Below are 27,318 nucleotides of genomic sequence, written 5' to 3'. Positions count from 1 at the left end.
AGAATTTTTAGCGGAAACAAACGTTTAAGTTGATAATGCACAATGCAAATCGTATTGCGCGAGAGCCAAATACAAAATACATATTAAGGAACTAAATCGTATTTTGCGGTCAAATCGTAAAGCCACAAAATGTACACTAGTCCGTCTCTTGACTTTAGAACGCATATTCTCATTTTAAATATAACAAAATTGGAATTGTGTTTTAAAGCATTAAGACCCCTATCAAAACAGTTTAATTCGTGTAACCTGCCTTGCATTTGTAACCCCCATTCTGGTTGTCAAGCTTGCTTCTTCTTTTTTAAACGAAGTCAGTTATCAGTCTGGTCCGTGTTTGTAGAGCATTTTAAAGGGGGAAAAGACCCCTTTCGACTTTACATCACTTTAAAGCCACACAGTAGTTAAGACGAAGACGTTCCTCTTTTCGGACGGCCAAAAGCGGTCTTTTTCACAGGCAGCGTCTTCGAGCGGAACCGTCTTGGATCAACTTTTTCCTGTTCGTCTTTTTTTTTGGCATTTGCTCCAGCGACAGGTGTACCTAAATCCCACATATCTACATACAGCGGAGTTCAAAATTTCAGCAATGGGTCGATGATACAGTTCGATGAACGCGCGACTAGAACAAGTAATTGATTTATTCGTTAAATGCTTACAGAATAAGGTACAAATTGTTCACAATCTATGACAATTTACGAATTTTGAGTTCCCAGCTTATAAAGCTTTTTTGGCCACATTTGTTGGCATACGCACCTGCCCTGAAAGTTTTCTCACATTCGTAACGATAGCCAATGGCTGACGAGGCAGCGGGGAAATCATCATTTGCTTTTGGCCATAAATATCAAATTCATATTAGTTGCCAACCAAGTGGAACCCCCTCGATCCGCCGATCCGCCGACCCGACCCGCTTGTTTGGCTTATCGTGTGAACTAATCTAAGGGGAGTCTCAAGCCTCGGAACTGGAGTCGTAGCTGTGAAATGATGTGCGAGCCCATGAGCATAATACACTACCCCCTCGGTGCCCCGTCCGATGTGTATCATGGACCGATTGTTGACCGTCTACGCTGAAATTGAAGCCCAGGAAAATGGTGCGACTGGAAGTTGTTTGCAGCTACTTTATTACACTCGGCACCACAAAAGAGCCAAGAAGTTCGTCTGAAGGTTTAGCTGCCTGAGATATGTATGTACAAGTGTATATTCATATATATATATATCGTTTTTGTCGCAGTTGAGTGCCCCCGACTCCGGCAAAAGAAACACATTAAAAGCATATCAAGTGGAATCATCGGTGTGTTCTCAGCGATTGTCCGTTGCAGGTTACAAGTTGCAGGTTGCTTCTTGCTAGTTTATAGTTGCCAGTTGCAGCGGAAGCCAACGTCCAAAAGAAAGCAACAAAAACTGTTGACTTTGACCAACAATCTTGAAGAATGCCAAAAACAATCAAATCGCTTCGTCTTGAAGATCTCGCCTAGACAATGGGATCTTTAGATGGCACCGAAATCAAAGCTGGCAACTGTCAACAAATGTTTTTTGGGCTTGGCCCACGCGATTTTGCCACATTTGATTGCCATTGTCTCGCAGTGATTTCATTCGATTTTCCATTACCTGGCATTGTCTGCGTGCGACTGTATATCGGGGTGTATTGGTTTTAATCGGTCTTTGTAACACTTCGCGTTCGCCTTCTAGAAATCAGCCCAATACTGATTGAGAATATATTAAAGGAATGGTTCGCTTTTCTCTTCCAAAAAAAATTAAATTGTAAGGTGTACTCATAGCTGGAAGATATGGGACTTTCCTAGAGGGTACCTCTGATTGTCCAAATCCAGTTCGAATTACGTTTGGATTGCAAGCCTCTCGACACATATCGTGTCGCCCGATGCTGATGCCACGCCCTGTGCTTCGCATGTTGCAAAAGCAGCAGCCGTGTAAGAAATAAAAAAGAGAAATAAGAGCACATGCCGTCCGTGCAATTAGTTTAATGCTAGTGGCCGCACCTATGCCTCGCCCGCCTCGAGATCTCAAGATCCCAACTCTCGATCCCCAAACCCCAAGCTCCAACTCCCAACTCTTAACACTTATATACCAACTCCCATTTCAACTCCAAGTGCTGACGATTCGAACCCATTCGAACTGGGCGATTGGAAGGGGTAAACTACTGTATCTGGTTGTAAGTGAGTCATGACGATCTGGATTTATCCAATCGATAATTGAACAGCAAAGCCCGATGACAGTTACACAATGGCAGGCCATTATCGGATGCAAATGGGTGTGAAGACGATCAAGTACCAAAACATCACCATTTATGCCTAATATGGGAGGAGATTATTCCGAAGCTGCAGTAATGGTATTCATTGAATTTCACTAAATATAAATAACGATACGATTAGAACGCTGTATAGCGTTCCTGATCTATTTACATATACGAGAGCGAATTAAGCTATCTTGAGGGATCTTCAAACGTGTTACCGATAAGTGGAAAAGTTTCAACTTGTTCATCTCCCATCTAGATACATGTATAGGGAATAACAAGAGCTGGTCCCCGTCTTGTCTGACATCCCATTTCTTGATGCAATCGGACTAATTGCTGTACGAACTCGGGTTTTGCATAATTCCCTCGGCATAGCCCCATTTTCGAGGAGGAGCCACTGCCGGGGCAATCATTAATATACAGATTTATGTTTATTAAGAGCTGCTCACTAAATTTATGCAACTGGGTGGCGCCCTCAGTTCCCCGAAGAGAACCACTCTACTTTTGCCCAACCAACCCGACAATTGGCCATGTGAAAAGTTTGCCTTGACTCAGAAATGAAACGGAGACAGTGAACCCACACAGTGGAAGACTGAAGACCAAATAGTGGGTGCACTGGTGGCGCCCACATCGTTGACCTGACTCACAACACACTCTTCAACCAAACTTTGCGGCCAATTAACACAATTTCGGTGATGATGTTGAAGGTTGTCACATATTGACTGGAGGCCATCGATGAATTAGTGGCATCTCTCAATTGTAACCCGAATTTGAGTAACTATTTTCTTATAATATATATAAACTTATACATAGGTATATCGCATATTAGCTGTAAAATGCTCACCTGTACGGCACAGTTGAGAAAGCAGTTGTTCTGCCCGGGTCCATTGAGTAGTCCCTTAGAGGAGGGCTCTAGCGTGGGCGAGGTCAAGCTATTGGGTGCTCTCAGCAACTCGAGAATGCGATTTCGCTCCGATCCGTTCTGGATTGAACCCGCCGCATATGGCTTTGCCGGCTGCCCATAAGGGCTGTTTGTGGAGGTGGCTGGTGTGGCAGCTGCGCCACTGGCCAACCGATAAAGTGTGCCCGGCGTGGTCATTCTGCGTCCACTGCGGGCTGACATCAAAAACTGAGCTGCAAAGGGAAAGAAAAGAGAGCTTAGAGACATTGTCACTCATCTACGAACGGATCCCTCGTGACAGCTTGGGATTGACCCAAAACCAAGGTGTCCAAACATCTCCGATTGTCAGTGAAGAAACCAAGACTACGGATTTCAAATTTAAGATCTGTGATTCGAGATTCGAGATCCGAGATGATGTGGGTTGGCCCTGACGTGTCGCCAACAATTAGTCGCAGCTGTGAAATTTCCTTCATGCGGAGGAAAAGCATGATCACGAAGGTGGAATTTGAGTAGTACACACGAAAACAGCAGCTAAGTTGGGAGGCCTCTGGATTTGTAACTCAAAAAAATACATCTAGTTTTTCAATTATTTTAAAAATGAATTGTACCTTACAGCTACAATTCCCGATACTCGTAATTCAGGGGAAATTGCATTTTGTCATTAATTAGTACAAAGTCAAGCTGACGGGTTATTGATTGCTTGTTCCAGAGAAGTGCGTTTATAAATATTGATGAAGCGAAATCGGTGCCGGCTGAAATCCTTAAAAACCAAGACGATTGCCCAAACCGGAAACAATGCTCCCCGCATAGTTCCTCGTTTTTTCCAGCTGAAAGAGTTCTGCGAGTGAAAGTCTAGAAAACCAGCATAGTATATTCCTCTGAGTGCCATACATATTGTGCCGTGAGTATTTGTGTCACTTGGCGGAAATGGCCAACAGAGATTATGCAACCGTTAATTGCAGGCTAGCCGTCGTCATTCGCAATTCATTCATCAAATTGCACGACGCGGCCGAGACACTTTTTTATCTTTTGTGCTTCCATTTCGTTTTGTTTGCCCACATTATCTGCTTGGCAATGCGAACCGAGATAGTTAGACCTAACAAACCTAACCAGATGGCGAAAAAACACATGGTTAGGTTCCACCGAGATTTGAACTCGGATCGCAGGATTCAGAGTCCTGAGTGCTAACCATTACACCATGGAACCAACACGCCAATTAACGAGCAGAATGGTGCTTATCAATTTCTTCTTTACGGTTTCTAGAGCTATTTTTACTGCCAGCAGCGCTTGTTCAAAATAAATATGCTGAATCTGTTTAATTCCTAACATATCTGGAATTTTGATTAAATATTTCCACTCTGTTTTTAATATATATGTACATATACTCTTCCCGGAATATATTCGATTATGTGAGCTGCACCCGATTGAGCCCATTTAAAAATCGTTGGTAAGCTTATTTTGCTTTACATGTAAGGTAATTTCCATTTCCAATTCTGGTCACAAATCAGTTTGATAAATAAGTTTTTACGGGATAGCCGAACATTATTAATATTAAATTCCAAACCATTGCCCTCAATTCCCGGAATCAATTTTTTAGGTGAAACCTGAGAGCTATGAGTGCATGAAAATCGAGCCCAGAAGTCGAAAGATTCTCCAATTCCCAATGGTCAATTTGGGTTTTATGCGCCGAACGTTGCTAATTGATAAATGCTGAAATAGGGCAGCAACTCACCTTCCCCGATCCGCTGCACCCTAATTAGCATAATCTTCCCGAGCTGCAGTTGCACCTGCAACCAAAACCGTTTTGCATATTAATCGAGTTGGTTGGGAAATCCAAAAAAAAAAAAATAAAAAGAAGAGAAAAACGTCGTCATGGGGAAGGGGAGGGGGGCAGCGGCATTTTTCAATTGCTCTTGCGTGAAATGCAACAATTTGTGGCAGCAACAACGGCCAATCAACATTCGACATCGTCTCGCTGTCAATTCAATTTTCGTATCTATTATTGGGCCATGCAACATCAAAAGTGCGGATAAACTTTATAATTTTCCACTGCTCCTTTTGTTTTAAGATAATTAAGAAATTTTTGATAAATTGCAAGTGAAGCTGAGAAAACAGAAGCAATGCAGCTCACGCAATGGTTAATTGTTAACTGTTTTATGAGTTTTCTCTCGCTTATTACCAAAACTTTGCAAACTGATGTAGTATTAGTGAAATTTATTCAAGCTTTGAGCTTAAAAAATACACTGGACCACACACATTTAGGACCATATACCATATATACATTCCCTTCATTTGGTCGGTCACGCACTCGAGTTTTCGCGACAATTACGCAGACTTGGGACTAATGGGCCACTCATTATCTTGTTGTCTTCCGTCTTGGCCCGAGTCTTACCCATATCTTAGCCAAGTCTTAGCCCATGCTGGCGCCACCAGATCGGTCCATTAGTCATAAGTGGGCACTGGCCAAAGGATAGTCATACTCTGTAAACGGTGGATAGTGGATAGTGGAAGTGGTCTGACCTCGCCGGGAAAACGTGACATAATGCAAATCACACCGTGGCAGATAATAGACCAAGTGGCTTGCTGGCCACAATACAATTGAAACTAAATGAATTGGTTTGAATAAAAATGGGTTTGGTAAGAGCTTCAATGGCAGTTCTGGTTAAACCAAATATCAATGCGTATTCTGTACTTTGGTTTTGGTTTTATAAATTTATGGAAATTTATTAACTAAAAGCTCAATCATAATTTCTTTCCCTTCCATTCCATTTTTTGAATATTTGGTCAAAATGTGAAGAGTCATCGAAAATGGATCACTATAATTTGTGGCCTACCTGAGAGACGGATTCGAAGCTTGGGATTGGGGGAACTTTCTTCTTTTTTTTTTGCCACAGATTCTAGTGGTTCCATTAGACCCTGCATTTCCCCCGGATTTCTTAACCACCTCCAGTCTGCTTCACTGACAATTACAATAGCTCAATCAAGTAGACAACAGTCACCTGGCTGGCAAGACAAATTGCTCCGAGACCGGGCCTCATCTCCATGTTGTCTCCGTTGTCTCTCTTGCCCCGTCCCGATGATTGAGACCAATTGCTCTAGAAACTATGCCGAGAATGTTGAGCACCTGTTGGCATAATTTCCACAGCAGGCAAGCAGTGGCTTGTCTCCGACCCTGAGAAATCGATGCAGTTTCTTCACTTCGCCTGCCTTTGTTTATCGACTCCACTCGACTTTAGTTCACTTTGCTCAACTGCACTGCGAATGCGAATGCGAATGAAACGGCTGAACGTGCCGGAGCTGAGAGCTCAAAGCAAGCATCTCTACCATGGCAAACCATATATATAAATATATCTTGGGGCTTCAATTGACCAGCTGTTAACTAAGAAATACCAAAAAAAAATGAAGAAAGTGGGAGCTAAATGTGCCCACGTGTTGTTGCTGCCTTCTCAACGTTTTAATTTGACAACTAAGCCACCAACATTTTTTTTCGGAACTGGCGCCCACGCAATAGTAACCGTTGAGATAACGCGTTTATCTATTGGAACACCACCCACACAACGCCCATGCACCTGCCGCACTGAGAGCCTTTATTAAACATTACGCACAGCCTGTTGGCATTTAAATAATAGCGTTGATTAAAAACAGTATTGTATTATTTCGCTGACTCTAAGCTCCACTGAATCAAAGTACGGCCAAGTTAGGCGAGCTCAATCGAACTTCAACGGGCTGGCTGTCTGCTGCCCAGAAAATGGGCGTCTACAACATAAATGCTCCATGTGGACAAGGATCGGGGTTGGGTGAAAAGGGGCTGTGGGCACTGTGAACTAAACTGTCCGTTGGCGACCGCGAAATCGAGAACTGCCAAGACAATGGCTGATTGTGACTGACAGCATAATTTATAGTTTTGCGATTTGAACTGCGTCGCAGCCGGGCATTTGACTTTCATGCCGACAAAGAGTGGCCGAGAGTCGCGAGATCCATCTCGGTGGATTCATCTTCAGCTGCAGGCCTAGGCTTTCAGCATTTCCATCTACGGTATGTGTCCACTGTGGCGTGAGGAGCCAATCAAATGGAAACGTAGCGAATCGGAACTTTGTGTGTGGCGGCACAACCGCAGCTGTCAGTTATGACAGCGGTCATCTCGGATCTCCGATCTTGGATCTTGGATTTTGAATCTTGGATCTCGGGTGTCCCAGGAATTTCCATACTCATCATCATTACGATCATCATGGAGGTATGCAAATTGGCCATTGTGGAGGCCTATCAGATGTAGGACTCATTAGTGAATCGGTTTGGCACTGGTCATTAGCAACACCTTCGACCAGTTAATTATGGCACTGGCCATAAATCCAAGCTAGGTGCTCCTAACAAGATCCATCCGGCGATACAGAATTCATCTATTGAGAGGCATGGACCGATGATTTTGGATAGTGGGTGTGTTATGCAAATGCCGCGCATAATCACCCCAGTATATGCAAAAAAAGCTTAAAAAGCCGACTTACAGACACACAGACACCGTACGTTGTCTTTTAAACAAATTTTGTGGCTCCTAGCCACGTGCGGTTCTCAAACGTTCTCGCTCTCCATCCCACTGTAGACGATGGTTTTTTTTTTTTTGGAAATTAACATTTTTTAATGGGTTTCTTTTTTAGGCCAGGCCCGACAGAGGAGGAGAGTCGTGTCATGCTACATGTGAGATTTCCTTTGCGTACGCATACAAGTGCGTCGTTGCTGTTAAAACAAAAAAAAAGAAAAAAACAACCCAAAAACGCTACAAGTTGCGTGTTTGTTTTGGGAAAAAGTCGATCGCCGATCCATTGATCTGAACAAGTTTGGGCCACCCGATCGCACTTAACGTTGGCCCACTGGTTTGGCTTGGGGTGAAAGCGGTCGCGTGTGAAGTAGAAATCGCATGTCCTCATCAAGGAGTTTTACGCATTTTAGGTCCTTTGATAAGAATGACGCGCCGCGCCATCTGACGGACAATTCTTCCAACTGAGAGTCCTTGCATGATAATAGGAATAATGATCGCTTCCACATGGAGCTCGCACACAGCTCAAGGCGCTTCAAATGGGAAAACATTCGAGAATTTATATGCGATGCGATGTGAAAGTTCAACTACAAACCACTTGAGCTGAACGCATTTTCCGGAAAATGCATCTCAAGTGGCACTGGACAAGTGCAGCGATCGCATTACAAAAGGACGCAATAGCCAGAAATTAAAATCCAGTACAATCACTCAATCGCCAATTTAAACTCGATTAAGAGAAATGCCATATGTGAAAACAGCAAGGAAACGCAAGGTCTCCTCAACGACTCCTTTCGTGTCCACATTTTAGTTGAGATGTTGTTGGATGTTGAAATTTGAATGCCGCCAGCGAAAAAGCGCTGCAAAAGCAGAAGAAGCACAACACGCAACATGGAACGCAGATCGAACATACATAATTACGAGTCGTGTGGCGGCGCAGAAGCACCCAAAAATGGAATAGTCGGAAAGTCTCGACGCGTCTTGAGTTGGGTTCGACCCTTAGACAACACACCAGGCCACTTCACTCTAATTCCGATTCCGAATCGGAATACGACGCCTACTAGATGACAAATGGTCGATGGCAACGCCATCCGCAGATGGATAGATAGAAAGACAGATAGATAGAACCATAATATGGCAATTCCATGGGAGATCCGAATGGAAGACAATGCTTGGCGACGGAACCGTGGAGCCACGGAGCAGGTTCAATGACAGCCCCGTTCCGCGATAACCATCATCATCGCATCACACAGCCCGTCACTGTGATAATCCATTAAAATTTTGTCGTTTCGCCGTCTTCTCTTTGCACCCATGAGATACACAAGTACAAGTAGTGTCTTTAAAGATACATCTAAGAAACACCAATCATCGAAAGGAAAGTTTTTTCATAGTTTTGAACTATGTATATATTTAAATGGCGATTTTGAATAAGAGCAATATGATGAAACTCCCGATTTTAAATGTGAATGTGGACCTTGACTTTACCTTTGTCGTGTTAGTTATTGGAAAAGCTTTAGCCGCCTTAAATCCCAGAACCCCTCTGTTGGAGTCGGGCAAACTTCCCATGCCCATGCCAAACCAAATGAGATCTTAAACTAAGCAAATCTGGTGAGCAAGTGAACTCCGCGAACTCCGAACCTGATTCTGGTCATTAGAGGGGCCAGCTCGCAAGTTCCTAAGTACATGCTGTGCGTACTTAGCGTAATGCCAGCACATACATATGTAGATACACACAAAAGTGTACCCTACCCCCACCTCACATACACACACGCAGCTATCGATGTATATGTATTCTCTTATAAATCGCTATGCCCTGCACATCTGCAGCGGCAATCAAAGATCTGTTTATTGTTTACACTGGCCGGCAGAACCATCAACGATGCGTCCCTTCTCCCAAATATCCAGATCGTTTCTAGCTAGCCAGGCACGTGCCCCGCCCATTGACCACCACCACCCCTTTCGCTCCACGGAATAAAAGAAATTGAGCATACAAGGGTTCCCTAAAAGTGCTGATTTCGTTTATTTTTGGCTTGCCTAGCATTTGATCGCTCTACCATTTGAATTGAACTTGTAGGGCAGCAAAAGTTGATAAACAGCTTATAACTTTACATGAAAATATCTAAATTGAATCAGCTTTCGGCATATATGTAGATATATTGTGGAAGTTTATGACTAGATATTTTTAGGTAGAAAATACTTTGCAGTGTACTTCCAAACGGGAGAATGATGTGGGGAGTCTTGTTGCACTTTATAATCGTAATGCTGTGGAATGTTGTTTGTGTTTTATACTAGACCGTTTATAGGGCAGGAATGCAGATCATTTTTGAGAGTTTTCAAAACTTCCTTCTGTTGGACTCCCTTAATTTGCTCTTTTTATTTCTAGGGTTTCCCTCTTGGCTTTGCACTACTATTCCTTAAAATTCGCAATTCTTCGAATACACAAATTGTTCTGGTTCGGTCACAACTCCTATGAATTGTCATTAGGTCAACCGCCTCGACTTCAAGTCGTTTGAGTCTCACGCAATTTGCTTTGAACAATTGCTAAATTGACATTTGTTTGTGTGTGCATGTGTCTTACTTGTGGCTCCAATTCAAAATAGTTTATGGCAAATTCTTTGCAGAACGAATTTTTTCTTTACTCGCACTATCCACAAACTTTTGCATGAGTTTTCATTCAGTAGAAAGTTTGTAGTCCTTATAAGAAATGTAATATGTATATACATATAATAGAGTTCCGTTCAAAAATTAAAAACAAAAATACCTAAGAAAGTTATTTCTGTATATCCACCACAGTCCAAGCACTCGACCATATCGATCTTACTTGATTTTTGTTCTTTTTGCTCTGCCATGAGAAGTTGGCAACCTACGATGATCGCTGATGGTTTTTAATTACACGGCAGCTCGCAGACTATGCCCCTTAGCTCCCCAAAGCCCACGAAACTACGGGTTTGGCGACTACCGCGGCAATTAAATATCTTTTGGCGGCGACAACACTTAACGGTACAACATTTTGCAAATGCGGACGAACGCATCGATTACCTGATCGGAGCTACGCACCTGACGGCGTTGCCGAGGCAGGTGAAAATCGAACAGATTCAGAAAATATCCCAGGCGGCAGCCACGCAAATTTTACGCAATTGGGGACAGGAAAAAAAATGCGAAGTGGGAAACTTTGGCGTTGGCCGGTTTTCCCAAAAACTAGTTTAGTACGAAACCTATTTTTTTTTAGCAAACATTCAAAAACTTTGATAACTCAAGCAAAAACTTTGCCATCAATCAGTTACTCTTGAAACATAAAAAAACGCGACCATCACGAATGTACATACATACATGTACATATACTATACTGACCCAGAAAGTCCCAACTACTTGTCTCCGAATGAAATGACATCCAAAGAAGCCGGAGCAACAAACGTTATAAAAAACGTTTGCCAAAAATGTGAAACTAGAACAATCCAAAATAAAAAGAGCCCGGCAAAATTGGCGGAGAAAATCGCTGTGTACAGACCTTCAGAAGCCATGAATCTGTTTTCGGTTTTTGTGCATCTGAAGGTTTTCATAAAAGATCTTTAGTATCGGTTTCGAAATTCGGCCTAACTAAAGTAACTCGATGATTGATATTGCTAATAATGTAAATACTTTTAAAGGAAACCGATATTTAATGTTTCGGTCTCCGGTGTTCGAAAAGCAAGTTTTCAATGGCATTCGGAAAATCGAGTAAAATTTGTTTCACCTTTGACGGGAAACCCTGATCACCGGTCAAATGACGCCTCTCTAGAAGTCATTTTCTTTCCTTGGGGATTCTCTTTTCCCTGGCGAACCGTAGAAAATCACTTCCCAGGCGGATCAGCGATTGAGTGAATGATTGATGGATTCCCAGCGCACAGTACCTCCAATCTCGAATCTCAGATATCAACTACTCCCCCCCAAACCTAATCAGATTAGCTGGATGTCATAGCCCGGCATGGTTATGGCGATTTGGTATAGGTATAGGTTTTCACTTACCTGGCTACACCTGTGGCTAATACGATGATGGAGATCGTGGCAATGAAGGGCGGAGGCTGCGGCTATGCAACAATTGCGGTTGCATGTTGACCGGATGTTTTCGGCTGGCCGCAAGGCAGGATATGTATATCGCTGGATATCGGTGGATGTCTGGTCTTGAGTTTATTGTATATTATATATTCCCTTGCCAAAAGAGAGCCAGAAGAGAGTGCGAGAGGGCTTTGCCCCGAGAGTTGGCCACTTTTCACACGCTTTCACTTGAACAAAAACTCAAAAAACTCAGCAAACACACAAAAACAAACTCAACTCGGCCACTATTTATTTTCATCTTCATCTTCATTATTCAGGTTTGCAATCGCGGTTTGGTTTTTTGGCAAAACAGGCAAAAGCCATCCAACAACTAGTGGTTTGGCCTCGCAAAGACAAACAAACTATGAAAGACACACGCGCACGTCAACAAAAACACAACTGTGTGCCAACTGCGCAAACGCAAATGCAAAGACACCTCAGCAAATGCAAACAAAGTCAGGGCAGCCGCTATGAATCAAAACAAACCGCCAGCAAACCAGTACGTCCGTTCGGTTTCGAGAGTAAAGAACGACTGATTGAAAATGCAGTGGAGATCAGCGATGGTGGAGAAACGAGATGGTGGAGAATCGCGATGGTGGAGAAACGCAATGAGCATTCGGTAAAGACTTCCACCAGCGGAGAGATCGGGCATTTTCTTTAGCCAAGGCTCAAACCCACTTGGAGACTTTACCGCTGATAGTGTAACCGTTCTCCAAACACTTTTTCGGCGGCGGAAGTAAATAAAATGTACCCAAATGTGGTTTTCTACCTTTATAGCATATCAATTTGTAATCCGAAAAAGTCGTTTTTCAAATGGTTTTAATAAAAAAAAGGTATATTTTGCCATAATGAATAAAACCAGTTAGGTGCCATTAGTTCTACGGATTTAGGTAAGGGAAACTATAAACACTTTCCCCACCTCATAGGATTAGTACTACTTCGACTGCTCTTTAGCTCCAATTTTTGTTAACATCTGAGTGGAGAGGATATCATTCTGCCTGGTAGTATTCATGTATATTCAGCTACATGTAAAAACACTTAACTAAATTCGAAAAGGAGCCAGATCTATTTATGTAATCTCTGCAAATAGATACTTGAGCAGATAAACGAATAAGTACTTAGGGCTAGAAAGCTACCTATCGGCTAAATATTTAACTAAAGTATAGACAAAAAAATATGGATTAGGGGTGTTTTTGGTACACTGAAGACTAGACTATACATATGGTCTAAATGGTAAACGGTAAGTAGGGTTTGATTTAGGTGGTTACATGTAAGTGTTGTTCAAGTGTGACTAGTATTTGTTTAGAGTTGGCTTATGAGTAGATCGGCTACAGTTACGATTGTTGTCATGGAATGGAGCAAGATCGAGCAATATATATACAAGTATGCATATATGCACATATATATATATGGGTAATTCAATTGCTTGGCTGAGCGGGAGCTGGAGGAGCTGAAACTGGAGTCTGTTGTCTGCGCGGTCAAGCGACGATATCGCTACCCGGATTATAGCCAAAGTAGTTAAGGTTGAACTCGTCGCTGAAGAGTACTTCCTCCTCGGAGGGCTCCACTTGGTGCGACATCTGAATGCCGAGCTCCATGGGATCAATTTCGGTGATGTAGTACTGCGAGTTGCCGCCACCCATGTGGCTATGGCCGCCCATTTGGTTACTTTGGTTGTTACTGCCCCCGCCCACGTTGGTGCCATGCTGCTGCCGTAGGACACTTTCCGTTACCACCACGTCCTTGTGTATGGGATTCAAATAGTCTTTGAATAGGATGGAAAGAAAAGATAAGAGTTCGTTGAATAATCATGGGATCAGTATGAACAAGATTAGTGTTAACTCACCATTATCCAACAGGACATCGTGGTAGGTGCTGATAATAGAGTTGACCGACTGTACCTCCACCTCGCGATGGATACCATTCAGTATTTGACCTGCCGTCTTTCGCAGCTCATCGTCGCTCAACAGATCGTTGAAGGGCAGCAGTCTTTGGTGGTGTTGATTGTGATTTTGGTGATTCTGGTGGCTGTTGTGGTGATGCTGCTGCTGGCTTGCCTCAGTGCTGCCACCGCCGCTGTTAGTCTGCATCATTTCCTGGGTGAGAGTAGCAACTGCCACCGCCGCCTCATCGTACATGCAGCTACTGGCCTGCATATGTTGCTGCTGTGCCGCCGGATGTTGCTGCTGCTGCGGCGAGTGCTGCTGGTGTTGCTGCTGATGCTGCTGCAGTTGCTGCTGTTGCTGATGCTGCTGTATTCGCTCACGGTTAATCGACTCCATTTTGAAGAACAAATCTAGCCGCTGCTTCTTCTGCAAATGCAATGGGATTAATAGAAGTTGTATGCGGGTGCCTGATGGATATCCACTTACATGCTCCCAGGCCAGAACGTTCTCGGCGGAATCTCCGCTGGAAATGGCCCACAGGTGACCGGCTCCTTGGGGCGCTTTAACTCCCTTCCGAAAATGTGGGTTAATCGATAGGTTATGTCGAACGGAGTTCTTCCAGCGATCATCATTCGACTTGTAGTAGGGGAAACGATCGCTAAAGTGTTGAGATAACATGGAATTAGAGACAGGCTTAAACAGAACAGAACTATGTTTATCATCTCTTTTAGGATTGGTTCTCCGACACGGACACTCACCACTGGCCATTTGACCAATTGCAATGAAAGTTTCAGCCCCCATTTCGACCAGCCAATCCGGAACGGAAACGAGGCAATTTTCACGAAAACACGTCATTGAACAGCACTGCGGCAGACCCATACTAGTCCGTAGAATGCCTGACTGGTGTATACAGACACGGACACGGACACGGACACGGACATGAACATGGACACGGACACGGAAAACGAAAAAAGGACATGGACAGGGACGGACGCTGGCACAAATTATGCGTAGTTTCTTTCTTTTTCCCTGGGTTCTCTAGCTCGTTTTTACTTGCTCAGTCAGTCACGAACAAGCGATTTCGGGTGGTAAAAAAAAAATAAAGATTGAAGTATGTATGCCCCATGTCTAGCAGGTGGAAGAGGCCGCAATCAGCCCACTACCTCTATCCACCACCCACACCCACTTTTCAGATGTAAAGAGGAAACAACGACGACCGGAAAGGACATCGCGTGCCAGGATTCTCCGCTGTGTTCTGGGCTTTGGGCTGTGGGCTTTGCGCTCGGTTGGGGGCTTTTGGCGGACAACAAAATGGAAAGTATTTCAAATTACGACACACAGCGAATTGGAGTGGGTGGGCGGCACGCGCCGGGAAGGAAAAACAACCCCCGAATGGGTCAGGCTATGTCATTGGTTAACTGCCACTGCCCCCGGGGATTTTTCTTTCCACCACTTTCTACGCCCACATTTCAGCTCGAAAGCAATCCAAAAAATTTCAGCACGCGAACCATGAAAATGGGGAGCTTGGCTTTGATGGCCCCAAATCACCCACCTATTCCTTCGCTTTTCCGTATTTTCCTTTTCGGATTTCCTCCCACTTTCGGGAGAGAAATGACGACTCATAAATGGACTAATGAACTGAACTGAAATGAACTAAAATATGAAAATCCACGGCATATTCCCATTCCCTGAAAGCGAACCCCTTAATGACCTCTCGGCAATGTCCTGATAACTACGATGTGTGTATCCCCCCTCTTTTGAATCCCCCGGAATACAGGTACATATGGGAACTATTGCCGGGATTTGGCACGCAGCCCGTCATGACGCATCAACCCATGATATGGCACTTGAAATTGCCCGCGCCGGAGTTGGGATCTAATATCCCAATGAATGGAATCAACTCCATTTGCTGGTGACTTGGCTGGTTTAGCCCCTGAAACGAGTTGGCTTTCTAAATATACTATCAGCTTTCAGCTGGTATGCTTCTGGATGACATATGAATGTAGCATGAAGACTTAAAAACTAAGATCCAAAAATGCGCCCAGGACACAAGTCTAGCTCGAAAGAAATCATCCTTTTCAATTCGTAATCTAGTTGGCATTATGCATCATATCCTTTTTACCACACCCACTTGTAAATTTCAAAATATTAAGTCAGCCATTGATAGTCCGGATGGGATAGTTTATGTTTATGGGCGCTGCATGACTGTCTGGTCTTAATCATGCACCGAGCAAATCGATAGCATATAGTACGTATGTATATAGACGAGTATATGTGTATATGTATGTATCTGACAGAACAGGCCAATTGTATAAAACTACAAGTGTGTATATCATGTTTTGTCTGCCGCACTTGTCGAATTGTCAACTTGGCTTCAGGCACGTAGAGTTCACCACTCGAAGGGGATATTTTACGGGGTAGAAAGCAAAGCACCCACCCACCTTTCATTTGGCGGGTTGCCTCCTGGGTTCCTGAGTGAGTGGCTTTGTTACATTTGGTAAAATCAAATACCCGCTATCAGCGTCGTCATCGTTGTCAATGAATTTGAATGACTGACTTTGGCTCGACTACAAAAAGAATAAGCGATGGAGAGGGCTAGCTGGCTCTGCTGTGAAATTGTCGAAATACACGGAATGCCCGTCCTAATTTTTATCCATTTGGTCTGCTGATAATAACTAAATCATCTAGAATACAACTTAAGCTTATGCCACTTCATAGGATAGCTGAAAGATCCGAAAAATGTCTACTTCGGTGTTTGATTATTCAAAAGCCACGACTATGCCTGTTAGGCAACTGAAATTCAGATTTAAAATGAAGTTTTTGGTATCCAGCAGGTGTCCAGCCCTGATGAAAACTGCTATGTAATTGACTACCCAATAGCAGCCCCATTCAAATCGCCTCGCCTTCAAGGCAGCCATTCCGAGCCGTGATGAGGTTTGATAGGCTGCGATGGTCGCTCGGACTAGTTGGTGGCCCAGGGGCTGGAGGCTCTAGAGGCTTAGGGGCTCTGGAGGCTCTGGAGGCCAGAGACGAGAGGCTTAAAGACCTGGAGGCCCAAAGGCCCAAATGGGCCGGCCCGAGCCGGGCCGTGTCTGGAAGTGCCAGGCACGCAAGCCACCTCAAACACATTCAGGCGCTTCATTTTTCTTTGTACATGGCAGCAAGGACCAGGCTACCAGACTGGGCAACTACTTCTGGCCCCGGATCCGTATTTATATGTATACATATAAATATATATATATATATGGGAATTTATAGTTTAGTATATATCTGAATGGTGGTGGGGCCCACACTGTATTTATTGCACTGCGCTAGTCAGTTCATAAATTGTTGCGGCTCGTTGGCTCTGCCCGGCCAATAAAAGAAATTGCCTGGATTTATGGCCAGGAGGAGAGTCGAAAGTAGAAGTTGCCACATTTCGGGCTGTGCAAAATGAAAAACTTTTTAATAGCAATTGCCAATTTTTTTGTTGCTTTTTTTCTCCTTTGGTTCTCGGCGGGCGTAACTGTGGCCAGCCACGCCCAACCCCAGAAAAAGCTGGAAAATCGAAAGCCGAAGTTATCCCAAGAACATCGGACTCGATCTTGGGTGGCAGTTGGGTTAGCCAAGAAACATGTGGCAAGAGAACATTTCGGTCTTATATCTTGACTTGACTGACAACGGAACTCGTTAAGGACGAAATCGTAGCTAGCCTTGACCTTCTATTCTTAGGATGAATCATATGTATCTTACATATCATATGTATCTTAGCTGAAGAGCTGATTGCTGTTTACTACACACACAACTCGGAAAAACAGTGTTAGGGCAAGAATTGTAAATTCGAGAAATACATTTTACATGTCAGACGGGCAGCCTAGGCAAGGGTAACCCATAAATTCTGATAGGTATCCTAGTTGCGGTTGCCGAAGGGAGTGAGGGATCCTGCCACATGTCCTGACCGATCAAGCATGATCCGCATCCCATAAACACTCAATATGCATTTGAAATTGACCGGAAGAAGGGGCGGCGGCGTTACCAACCCCCGCTTAACCCACTTAACCCCTTAACCCGAACCCCGGACCAGGTAATTGCTCTCTAGCATTTGGGCATGGACATGAACATAGGCACGGGAATGGTAATGGGAATGCGAATGGGCATGGGCATGGGTACGTCAAACACCTGATCCCCGGGATGCAATGATGCATGTAAAAGGTGTAGAAAAGCCGGAAGGACCCCGACTTGCACCTCCAACCCCCGCAATTAATAATTATTGTGAGCAGTGGAAATTTCATGGGCAATTGCCAGGGCGAAACGATTAAGGATTGGAAGGAGGGTATTCGGGTCGCGTGGGCAAGCAAAGTTCCGTAAATTGCCATTGGAAAACGTGGGTTTTGATGGCTGAAAGGCCCGCGCAGGCGCCATTTTCGCCTTGACTGCGCGAGGACACGGCCCTGGAACTCGAGCCCCGATGAAACAGGAGAAATAACCCATCCTGCTCCACCCTGCGAAAACCCAAAACCAAAATCGAAAAAACCCAAAGCCCAAAGCCGAAAACCCCCTGTTTGCCAACCCACCAGCCAACTGGGGGCCGCAAGGTAAATTTGTGAATGGTTAATGAAAAGTTACCCAAACTGCACGCCCATTCGAACTGAGCCGAAACTTCTTGGACTGTCGATTCATTACATTAAATGCGGGGGGTGGTGAGGAGTGCAGGTGCGCAGGTGATGGGCAAATGTCATAAATTATTTGCCTCCCCCGCCCGAGCGGGGTGGTTTTATATGTAAATTTATATAGGATATTTACACGCAACATTCGCGGCTGCGGCATCAAATATTTACACTGATTCCGGGTATTCGAAGACAACAAAAGAAAGAAATAACAAAAAACAGGTGGGGAGCAGTGGGGCGAAGGGCCAAATTAATGAACCTTGAAAAATGTGTTAAAACTTATTGTTTTCTTCGTCAGCGATTCTCGACGAATTGATATTTTCCAACTTAACGTGGCCAGAATGGAGTTTTGGAAATTTTAAAAAGATGACGGGAAAAAAATTGGACGTTCTGCGAAAAGTAGGTAATGGTTAACTAGTTTTGAATACTATTGAATGCCTAACTAATACGGAATGAGCCGTATTAAGCACTTATCATCATAAAACTAAGAATTCGGTATACTCAACAATTGCCACTATACAATCCCTACAGACACATAGTTAAAGCCCAAATTAATGGGTCGCCATCCGTATTAGCTGATAATACCAGGGAATACCAGTTTGGCATAAACAACTTGTTGAACAACCCACAAATAGTTTGGTTAACAACATTTTTGTTTTTCACCTTATGCGAAGGCAAGGTAAATGCAATTTTCTAGCCCATAAATTTGTTTGAGCTGCTAACTTTTGGCACTTTCATTGTGGCCGCTATCGTTTGTTTGCCGGTGTGTGGCACTTTGTTTAAGTTTGGTTACCAACCAAGGAACGAAAACATGTTAAGAAGAAATACCCAGCGAACGAGGAAATCAAATGGCCAACGGGAATGGCCAAGACGAAATGCTTGAGATTTGTTTAATTGCATCCTGGCTGGTGTTTTTTGCCATCAACAAAAATAACAGGATGGCTAGCACTCCACAAAATGGCGTCCATCCGAATGGGCTGTGGGCGGTGGTGGCTGATTCAGTGGGTGGTTCGATGGGGGACAGTACTTACGATATCCATTGGTATATGCCCGACACAGTCAGCTCACCCTTATCCTCGAGGGCGTATTCGATGAGCTCCGTGTAGGTGAACGGTGGTTTCTTTGGCCTGCTTGTTTTGCGGTGGTTGGTTTTGGATTTCAGCCACATTGGTGGGTGGTTCGGTGGTTTGGTGGATCGGCGATTGCGTGGTTGGGGAAGTTCGTTGGCGGCATCGATTGGAGGACGACATTGAAAGCAAATGGAGAACGCACAAATCAGAGAAAAAGATTGAAAATATATTAAAACAAAAGAGAGAATGCTATAGTCGAGTTCACCGACTATCAGATACCCGTTACTCAGCTAGTGTGAATGCAAACGCAAAATGTAATCATTTTTCTGGGATGTCGATAGATATTGGGGAATAAAATGAGAAAAAATTTAAAAATTGATCATGATCAACAAAATATATATATATTTTATACGCTTTTGCCTGTTACATACTTTTCAACGAATCTAGTATACCCTTTTCCTCTATGAGCAACGGATATAAATAGATGTTTCAAAAGAATTAGGAAATATAGAATTTAGCAGTTTACACTGTCATATTGTTTTATTTCTGCAACACTTACGCCTTGGACGAAGTATCCTCGACGACAACGTGCTCGGCAACTATCATGTCGTTACCGTCCAGCTCCGAGGTGACCTCCATCACCAGCTCCTCGAACTTGCGCCCAGTCTTGGTGGAGCCCACGCCGACCACGCCCCCCGCTGCTGAAGCGCCAGCGGAGCCGTTGCTTCCTCCTGCTAATGCCGCTGGGATCGCTGCACTGGAGCAGCTCTTGGGCGATCTGGCCCGTTGATCCACCATACCCGATCCGAGGGATTGATTTATGCTTGTGGCGGATGCGGATGCCGAAGCGGCGGAGGCGGATGATGGCGAGGTGGAACTGCAGGGCGACGTGGCGATTGGCACTGCCGTCGATTGTGGATGAGGTGGAGCACTGCCCTCCGGCAGATTGACCGCCTGTCCGTGAACCTGATTGTGCGGCGATAGGTGAGGGAACTCGTCGAACTTAAAGTTAAGCAGCCACGAGAGGTTCTTATCCTCGAAGTCCGCCTCGGTGGCTTCATTGGCCCCACTAACCGAACCGGATGAGGTGCGTCGGCCCGCCGACTGTATCCGCTGCTTCTGCGGCACCAGAAAATGTTGATTCTGATGAGGGTTCTGTCCAGGACTGGCATTCTGTTGTGTTGACTGGTGCGTATGATTGGATGCATTTTGAGCTGATGATGATGTTGGTGGTGGCGGCGGCAAAGTGGGATTCAATTGTCCTAGTTCCGCCTGCAGGCCGGAGTTATAGCGATGATCCAGCTCCAGCAGCTCGCCACCGGTCCAACCACCATTGTCATCCAAAGGAGCACTCGATGGTGGACAGTGCGAATAGGCGACGGCGGGCACCAGAAGACTGCTCTCATAGGAAAAGAGATCGTTGATGAAGGACGTCGAGGATTGGGCGGGTGCAGCGTTGGTTGGCGGATTACTAGGTGGCTGTTCCAGCTGCAGGTGGAAGTGCAGATCCCCGGCATCGTAGTCCAAGTGTCGCTTCTTCCAGGGATTCGGCCCGATGGGCTCGTAGTCGTGGCCCAAAGCCAGATCCTCCTGATCGTCGAACTTGCGCTTAAGAAAGTTGTAATCACCGGGAAGATTACTGTTCGTATCATTTTGATTGGTGGTACTGCTATTGTTGTTGTTGTTGCTGCTGGGATTCGATGTGGGGCTGGATGCACTGCCCGTTCCATTGACGGGCATGTTGACAATCATGATGTCCGGGCTGTCTCGATTTCAATCACGTAAGCCAAGCCAAAACACACAACTCACACTTGGCGAAAAAGAGCAAGTAACACGGAAAAAAAATTGACCTGCTTCGTCTAGGGGACGGACGAAGGATATTTCTTTCTTTATTTCTAATCTTTAGTCAAGAGCGGAAATTGGGAATTAGTCGGTCCGCACTGGCTAACTGGCTAACCGTCTCACGCTGCGACTGGCCACGGAATGCGATGGGCCGCCAGGAGTCCAGACCAACTTGGCTGTTCTGAGCTGCGCCTGCGCCCTCCTGCCACTCATCCACATTCACATCCACCACCCCGGACACCCAGTCAAGCACATAAGCGGTACGTCTGCAGTCGATGGAGAGAGGAGCCGTACCTGTGATGGCGCAGGTACAACAAAATTATGCAGAACTTCGCTGTATTATATTTGACATACTCGTTGATATATGTATCGACCATATCACCTGCTTATAAATACATATTTACATAACTGTGGGATGTAAAATATATCAAAGCAAATAAAGCTATCATAGATTCTCAATAATCGTCGTGTACACTGAACCAAGCTGAGTTTAAAAAGCAATCAAGTACCTCTGGGTACAACCACCCAGGACTTGGCATCGCTGAGCCCAGGTCATGTGCCGCTGGTTCTGCTTGGTCGCTCGATTTGGCCATAATCGAACATGTGCACCAAGCTGTCCGTTAGCCAAATTCGCGCTGACATGGGCGGGGTGCGGTAGATAGGTTCTGGATCCAGGGTGCAGGGTGCAGCCATTGAAGCGTCTAATCGACGCTTTCATACACCATGCGTACCCAATGTCCTTCATATAAAGTGAGTTAGTTTAAGGGACTAGGGCTCCATCTGTCCAACCCGCTCGAAAAGAAAGCAAAGGTATCTCCCCGTTTACCCAGAAACACAAGCAAAGATCAAGGAATACACTTTTTGCAAAGTAAAACCGTTTACCCTAAAATATGGACATTAGCAATTCGGATTCTCGTTGATTCGTTTATTTAATTCCATTAATAACTGGTGTATGAATGTATGTGTGAATGAGTTTTGAATACGAGTGAATGGGCGATTGCTTTCATGTTGGGGGGCTAAATGCATTTGCTTAGTACAATATGATTTAAATCCTACTCAGTACAATTTTGTTTGACAAAATGATGCGATTACTTTTATCCCTTTCTTCGTCCTCGGTAATTAAGGCTAATATTATTGAATATGTTTTTTTATTTTGTTTTGGTTGTTTCTCGAGCTTTAGTTCAACTAGATCGATCGGCACCCTTGAATCTGACTTGACGTCTAAACACATTCATGTTTTGTTCGTCACAGGACAATCTTCTGATTTCCCTGTGAACTGCAAATGTGAAAAGTTTTTAAGCATATTCTATCTCCTTTGTATAGTTTCATTTGCCATTTTAATGGCCGCCAGTATGCTCAATATCAATAATATGTGAAGAAGCATCTCCAACATCTCTTTCTGCTCGATTTAAATAAATGTTGCTTATTCTTCTGACTGCTTGTAGTATTTTGAATAATTGAATTCTCTCCATTGTTTGTTTTTTCTCAGCTGCAAAAATGTGTAAGGCAGCCGCTTTCCCTTTTATGTTTTGTGTAGTCCATCTTCCTCCCCGCTCTCTGTTTCTTTCTCTTTCTTTGCTGTTTTGTAATCTCGCTCGATTTCGTGTGATTGGTTGTTAACTTCTTTTTATCGACGCATGTTTCAGTCTTACTACTTCCAAATTTCTAAACCTTAGTCCAAACCGTCATCGACGAAGTCGGCGGAGTCCTTTTTAGGCTTTGGCTCGCTCGGCTCTCCAGCTTTTTCACCCGCTTGGCCAAAGGCAGCACCCACATCTCCACCGGGCACAATCTTCTTGATAAGGTTGTATATCTTCGGGTTCGACGCGTACTTCGTGATGTTACCCGGATTTGACAAAATGTCCTACGAAAGTTAATAAATAACAACGATTTGATAAATAATCCCATTACTGCATTTGCAATAGAAATAGAAAAGTCGTATTCACGAACCTGAATGGCGGCTGACACCTCGGGATCTTTCATGACGCCCAGTATATCAGATATATTTACGTTACCAGGAGCCCCAGGGAAAAATTCTCCGGATGATCCACCAGAGCTGGCATTGTGCTTTTCTTGCTCCTTACGGGCGCGCCTCTGATCCCGCTGGCGTTCCTCGATCTTACGCTCTGCCTGGCGACGCTCCTGCTTCACGCGATGCTGCTCGATTTTCTTGGCATTCGGAGTGACCTCCTTTAGCCACTCGTCTATCTCCTCGTCGAAGTCCAGCTTGCATGCTTGGCGCAAATCATGGGCAGCCAGCTCAAAATCTCCGAGGAGGCGACGGGCGCGTCCCCTGAACTTGTAGCCAGCCGCCAAATCCGAGTTGAGTTCCAGCGCCATGTCGCAGTCCCGAATGCAGGCATTCGGCTTCTTCAGCTTGAGGAATGCCTGACCACGCTTAGCGTGGAAAAGGGCATTACCCGGGCTCAGTTCAATGGCCTTGGTGTACAAGGCGATGGCCTCGTCGAACTTCTGCTCGCCGTAGGCGGAGGCCGCCTGGGCGCGCAGCTCGCTCGCCTGCTCCACCTCCTCTTCGGTGGCCTTCTTGCTGTAGTTGCCCATGGGTTGAGCGGGGTCGCTGTCCGCCTCGATCACACCTGAAGGCATCGGAAGTAATACGGATAGAAGATACATAGTTTTAATTGGCGTATTACATATATTAATACTGCAGGATTTGAATTTGGGTAAACGCTAAATTTGCAGTGTCGAAAGAATATATGATAAAGCAACTGCCAGCACTGCGACAGTAACGCATCAAAGTCCAGGGTTGTGACCCCCAATGACCACGTGACTCGGCAGAATTTGCACACTCACCCTCCATGTCCAGCTCCACGTCCGACTCAGGATCGGAGAGGGACTTTTCGTCCTCGCTATCCACGGAGGCATTGGCCGGCTCGTTGGCCTTGGCACCAGCATCGCCGCCGAATGGGCACTTGCTGGAAAAACAAGCCGCGGGATGAGCAAACCATACAATCGTGTTGTTTTGAAAATTGGTCAAATAGTGCGGTTAACTTACCCTCCGGCGCTGCCACCGTTGAATTGGCCAGGCGGCACCGTGCCACCAAACTTCTCCACGAAATCTTTGACGAACTGCAGCTGCGGCATGTTCAAGAAGGTGGGATTCTCAAGCGCATAGTCGATGAAGTACTTCAGCTTCTTCAGATCCCCGGTTTCCAATGTGAAAGCCATTACTGAATTCCGTTTTGTCTCGATGTTTTCAGATCTGGTGTCCTGCAATATTTGCTTAGCTTTACGTCCACTTTTGCTCTGCCCTATCGATTGGCATGCATAAATACCATGAAAAAGTACTGAGAATTAATAGTCGGTATTTATCGCTTCGCTCTTGTATTTTTCAGTATTTTGTGCGTACGATAGTGCTGGAAAATGTGACAACTTTTAAAAAGATAACAGCAATTTTCCGCCACATACCCCAAAACTAAATACATATACATATACATACATATTCACATAGGACCGAGAATGTCATGAGCCACATTTAAGTCTATAACTATTGCTGAAGAAGTTTATGTGTGCCCCCATTGACATTAAAACAGTTTTCTGTTAATCATTTTAGTATTTTTTTATTTTCAATGTTTCGTCATGTTTTTTGTTTGCTTTTGTCTTTTGTTTTCTTGATGTTTTTTTTTTAGCTTTTTTCATTTTGTTATGGAATTAATTTATTAATTAATTTTTATGTTTACTTATTGATTTAGTATCTTCTTCGCACTTATCTCTGTCGTCGCCGTCTATTTCGTGTTTGGATTGTTCTTTTTCGGCTTTCTTCGCCTTTTCTTGTGTTTGGTGTGTGTCTGGTTGAAGGGGTCAGAAAATGGTGAAAACTGGTGGTGATGTTCGGGTATCGGAAGGGAGTGGGTGGTGGCGATGGCCTATTCTGAGTGCCCTTCTCTCCGTGCTCGCTCGCATACAAATATTTTTCATATCCGTTCACTTTAAATAATTTTTTAGCATAACTATTAAATAATTTGTTTATATATAATACATACATATATGTATATATACACATATATATATATATATGTATATTCAGTTTTTTTTGCAATTCGTTCAATTTAAACTTTTTAATTATTATCGTAATTATTTTTTAATAAAATACTCAACAAATAATTTAATGGGTTTTGTTTTTCTCGTCTGCCTCAACTGTCTCATCGTTTTTTTCTGCTGCTGTTTTTATTTTTATTTTCGTTTTTTTTTCTTTTTAAGTATTTATATTTTGATTCGTTTAGTACTATTTAAACACTTAGTAGGTATTAATTTGTTTAGCTTTATACGCTAGCGTGTGTGTTCTTGAGTGTGACAACTTTCTCTATGAAAAACTCAATAAAATCGAAGAATTAAAGACAAATAAATTAAAACATCTCGTGGTTTTTTTATCAAACATTTCGCTTGTTTATTTTGTTTCTCTTTTTGTTGTTTCTGTTTCTTGGTTGTTGTTGGTTTCGCTGTGGATCAAACCGAAACCGTTAAGTGATAATAAAAAATAATGGTAATGGTAATCAAAATAATAATAATAGTTTCCTTTTAAATATGTATAATTTATAATTTAAAGATGTGCATTTTAATTATGTGCATACATAATTATATAATAGATAGATTCGCTCTCATCCTCTATGCATCTCCTTTCATTATCTTCACATTCCTTGCTTTGCTTTATCTTTTATCAAATTAAATTAACACACTCTCGCATCCAATCGTTATCGACAATCGATGACATCACATCGATATACACACACATTTAGATATCGACCATTATGGGCTATTTCTAACGGTTACATTAAACGGAAAAAAATCGGAATCATTATCCTCATATCATTATTCTTTATAGAGATGCAAAAAAAAATTGTAATCTTACAAACTGATTGGCTAAAATTAAAGGAAAGTACGTACATATACAAATTTGCATACAAATCTGAAATGGTTCTTCTGGTTTCTTATGTTTTTTTGCTGGTTTTCTTCATTAATTTAAACTTTAATTAGGCATAAATTATTTATATAAATATTTACAATGCTCTTTGCTATTTTTAGGGAGTTGTTGCCGCTGCTTTTTTACTCTTGTTCTGCTTTCCGTCCTTATCTGCGTCCATTTTTGTTTCTTTCTATCGCGTTATTTTCCATTTTTTTCACTTATACTCTAAAAACTAATTTCGGGTTACTTTTCATTCATTTTGTTTTGCGTAGACTTAAGAAAAAAATATTTTTCGCTTTTGGATGAATCTTGCATCTTTCACTCCCCGCTCATACTCTTCTTTTCCTCTTCTGATCTTTCTCTTCAAGGTTTTTTTTGTCTGGCTGTAGGCAGATTTCATATCGGTTTTACATACATATAGATCTATATATTATTGAAACATTTAGCTTGGTAGTTCATGTTTTTTTGCAGGTTTTATATATGTATATATATTTCTATTAATATGCCTTGAATATTAATATTTAATACAATTTACGCATAGTGCATTACAATTATAATATTAAAATTAAAAAAAAAAAACATGTATATATATCGATACATATATGTGTAATTTTAATAAAAACTATTACATTAGTTTACTATGTATTTAGAAGTATTTTACTTCAAATAGGTTTATTTTCTGTTGATTTTTCTGATCCGATCTGATCTCATGAATTTTCTCGATTTTTCTTGCATTTCTATTTATTTTCTTTTCTTTGTGGCATATAAAAAATGGTTTGATTCTATGAATTTTTCAGTTTTTATATCTGTGGATTCGTTTGTGGTTCAGATACGACTATATACAAATGTATATATATATGTATATATATATATATATATATGTGTGTGTTTGTGTGTGTGTGGTGTTTATGCCTATGGTACTTTTATTTTTAAATCAATTTTTTTTGGATTTTGATACAAAACAAACAAAAATGACTTTTATATCTCAAATTGAATTAAAATATAATTGGGATGTTTTTTCCGATTAAAAGCGTTACAAGGAAGAGATAAATATATATATATAAATATATTTATAAAGATTTACTAGTATGCTTGAATGTTTATGCAGATATATATATATATATATATAAATATATATTTATATAATTTTTATATTTTATATATATTTATACATTTATATCATCATTACTAGTAACTATGCATGG

At 43.0% G+C, this 27,318-nt stretch overlaps 3 protein-coding genes and 1 non-coding gene across 5 annotated transcripts in view; all 4 read right to left on the bottom strand.

The window, feature by feature from the left end:
* Nucleotides 1-12,240, bottom strand: part of LOC6612562 — a 44,907-nt gene extending 32,667 nt beyond the window's left edge. Inside the window, exons 1-2 of the mRNA XM_032724479.1 lie at nucleotides 11,677-12,240; nucleotides 3,087-3,376 (exon numbers count right to left, since the gene is read on the bottom strand). Of these exons, the coding sequence (XP_032580370.1) occupies nucleotides 3,087-3,365 (279 nt within the window). The 5' untranslated portion in view covers nucleotides 3,366-3,376; nucleotides 11,677-12,240. The remainder of the gene's footprint in view (nucleotides 1-3,086; nucleotides 3,377-11,676) is intronic.
* Trnaq-cug lies at nucleotides 4,278-4,349 on the bottom strand. Its single transcript has one exon. It is a non-coding gene; the product is annotated as a tRNA-Gln (tRNA).
* A 319-nt stretch (nucleotides 12,241-12,559) lies between the features above and the next one.
* Nucleotides 12,560-21,559, bottom strand: LOC6612567 (putative uncharacterized protein DDB_G0288537). Of its 2 annotated transcripts, none has more exons than XM_002037036.2 (5): nucleotides 19,907-21,559; nucleotides 19,309-19,407; nucleotides 14,118-14,289; nucleotides 13,592-14,057; nucleotides 12,560-13,510 (listed from the first exon to the last, which is right to left on the bottom strand). In XM_002037036.2, the coding sequence occupies exons 1-5, from the start codon at nucleotides 21,097-21,099 to the stop codon at nucleotides 13,224-13,226; spliced, it is 2,217 nt and encodes a 738-aa protein (XP_002037072.2). In that variant the 5' UTR covers nucleotides 21,100-21,559; the 3' UTR covers nucleotides 12,560-13,223. The 2 variants fall into 2 exon arrangements, with proteins under 2 accessions (XP_002037072.2, XP_032580372.1); XM_032724481.1 differs by having other exon boundaries at nucleotides 19,309-19,404.
* Nucleotides 21,560-22,093: 534 nt separating this feature from the next.
* LOC6612569 (hsc70-interacting protein 1) lies at nucleotides 22,094-24,466 on the bottom strand. The gene is made up of 4 exons (XM_002037038.2): nucleotides 24,206-24,466; nucleotides 24,004-24,125; nucleotides 23,140-23,786; nucleotides 22,094-23,053 (listed from the first exon to the last, which is right to left on the bottom strand). Exons 1-4 carry the CDS (start codon nucleotides 24,376-24,378, stop codon nucleotides 22,862-22,864), a joined length of 1,134 nt encoding a protein of 377 aa, XP_002037074.2. The 5' UTR covers nucleotides 24,379-24,466; the 3' UTR covers nucleotides 22,094-22,861.
* Nucleotides 24,467-27,318: the final 2,852 nt, after the last annotated feature.

The sequence above is a fragment of the Drosophila sechellia genome, chromosome X (assembly GCF_004382195.2).
Source record: "Drosophila sechellia strain sech25 chromosome X, ASM438219v1, whole genome shotgun sequence".
NCBI lineage: Eukaryota > Metazoa > Arthropoda > Insecta > Diptera > Drosophilidae > Drosophila > Drosophila sechellia.
Note: the sequence above shows the minus strand (reverse complement) of the source record. Positions and strands in the feature narration are given on the sequence as shown.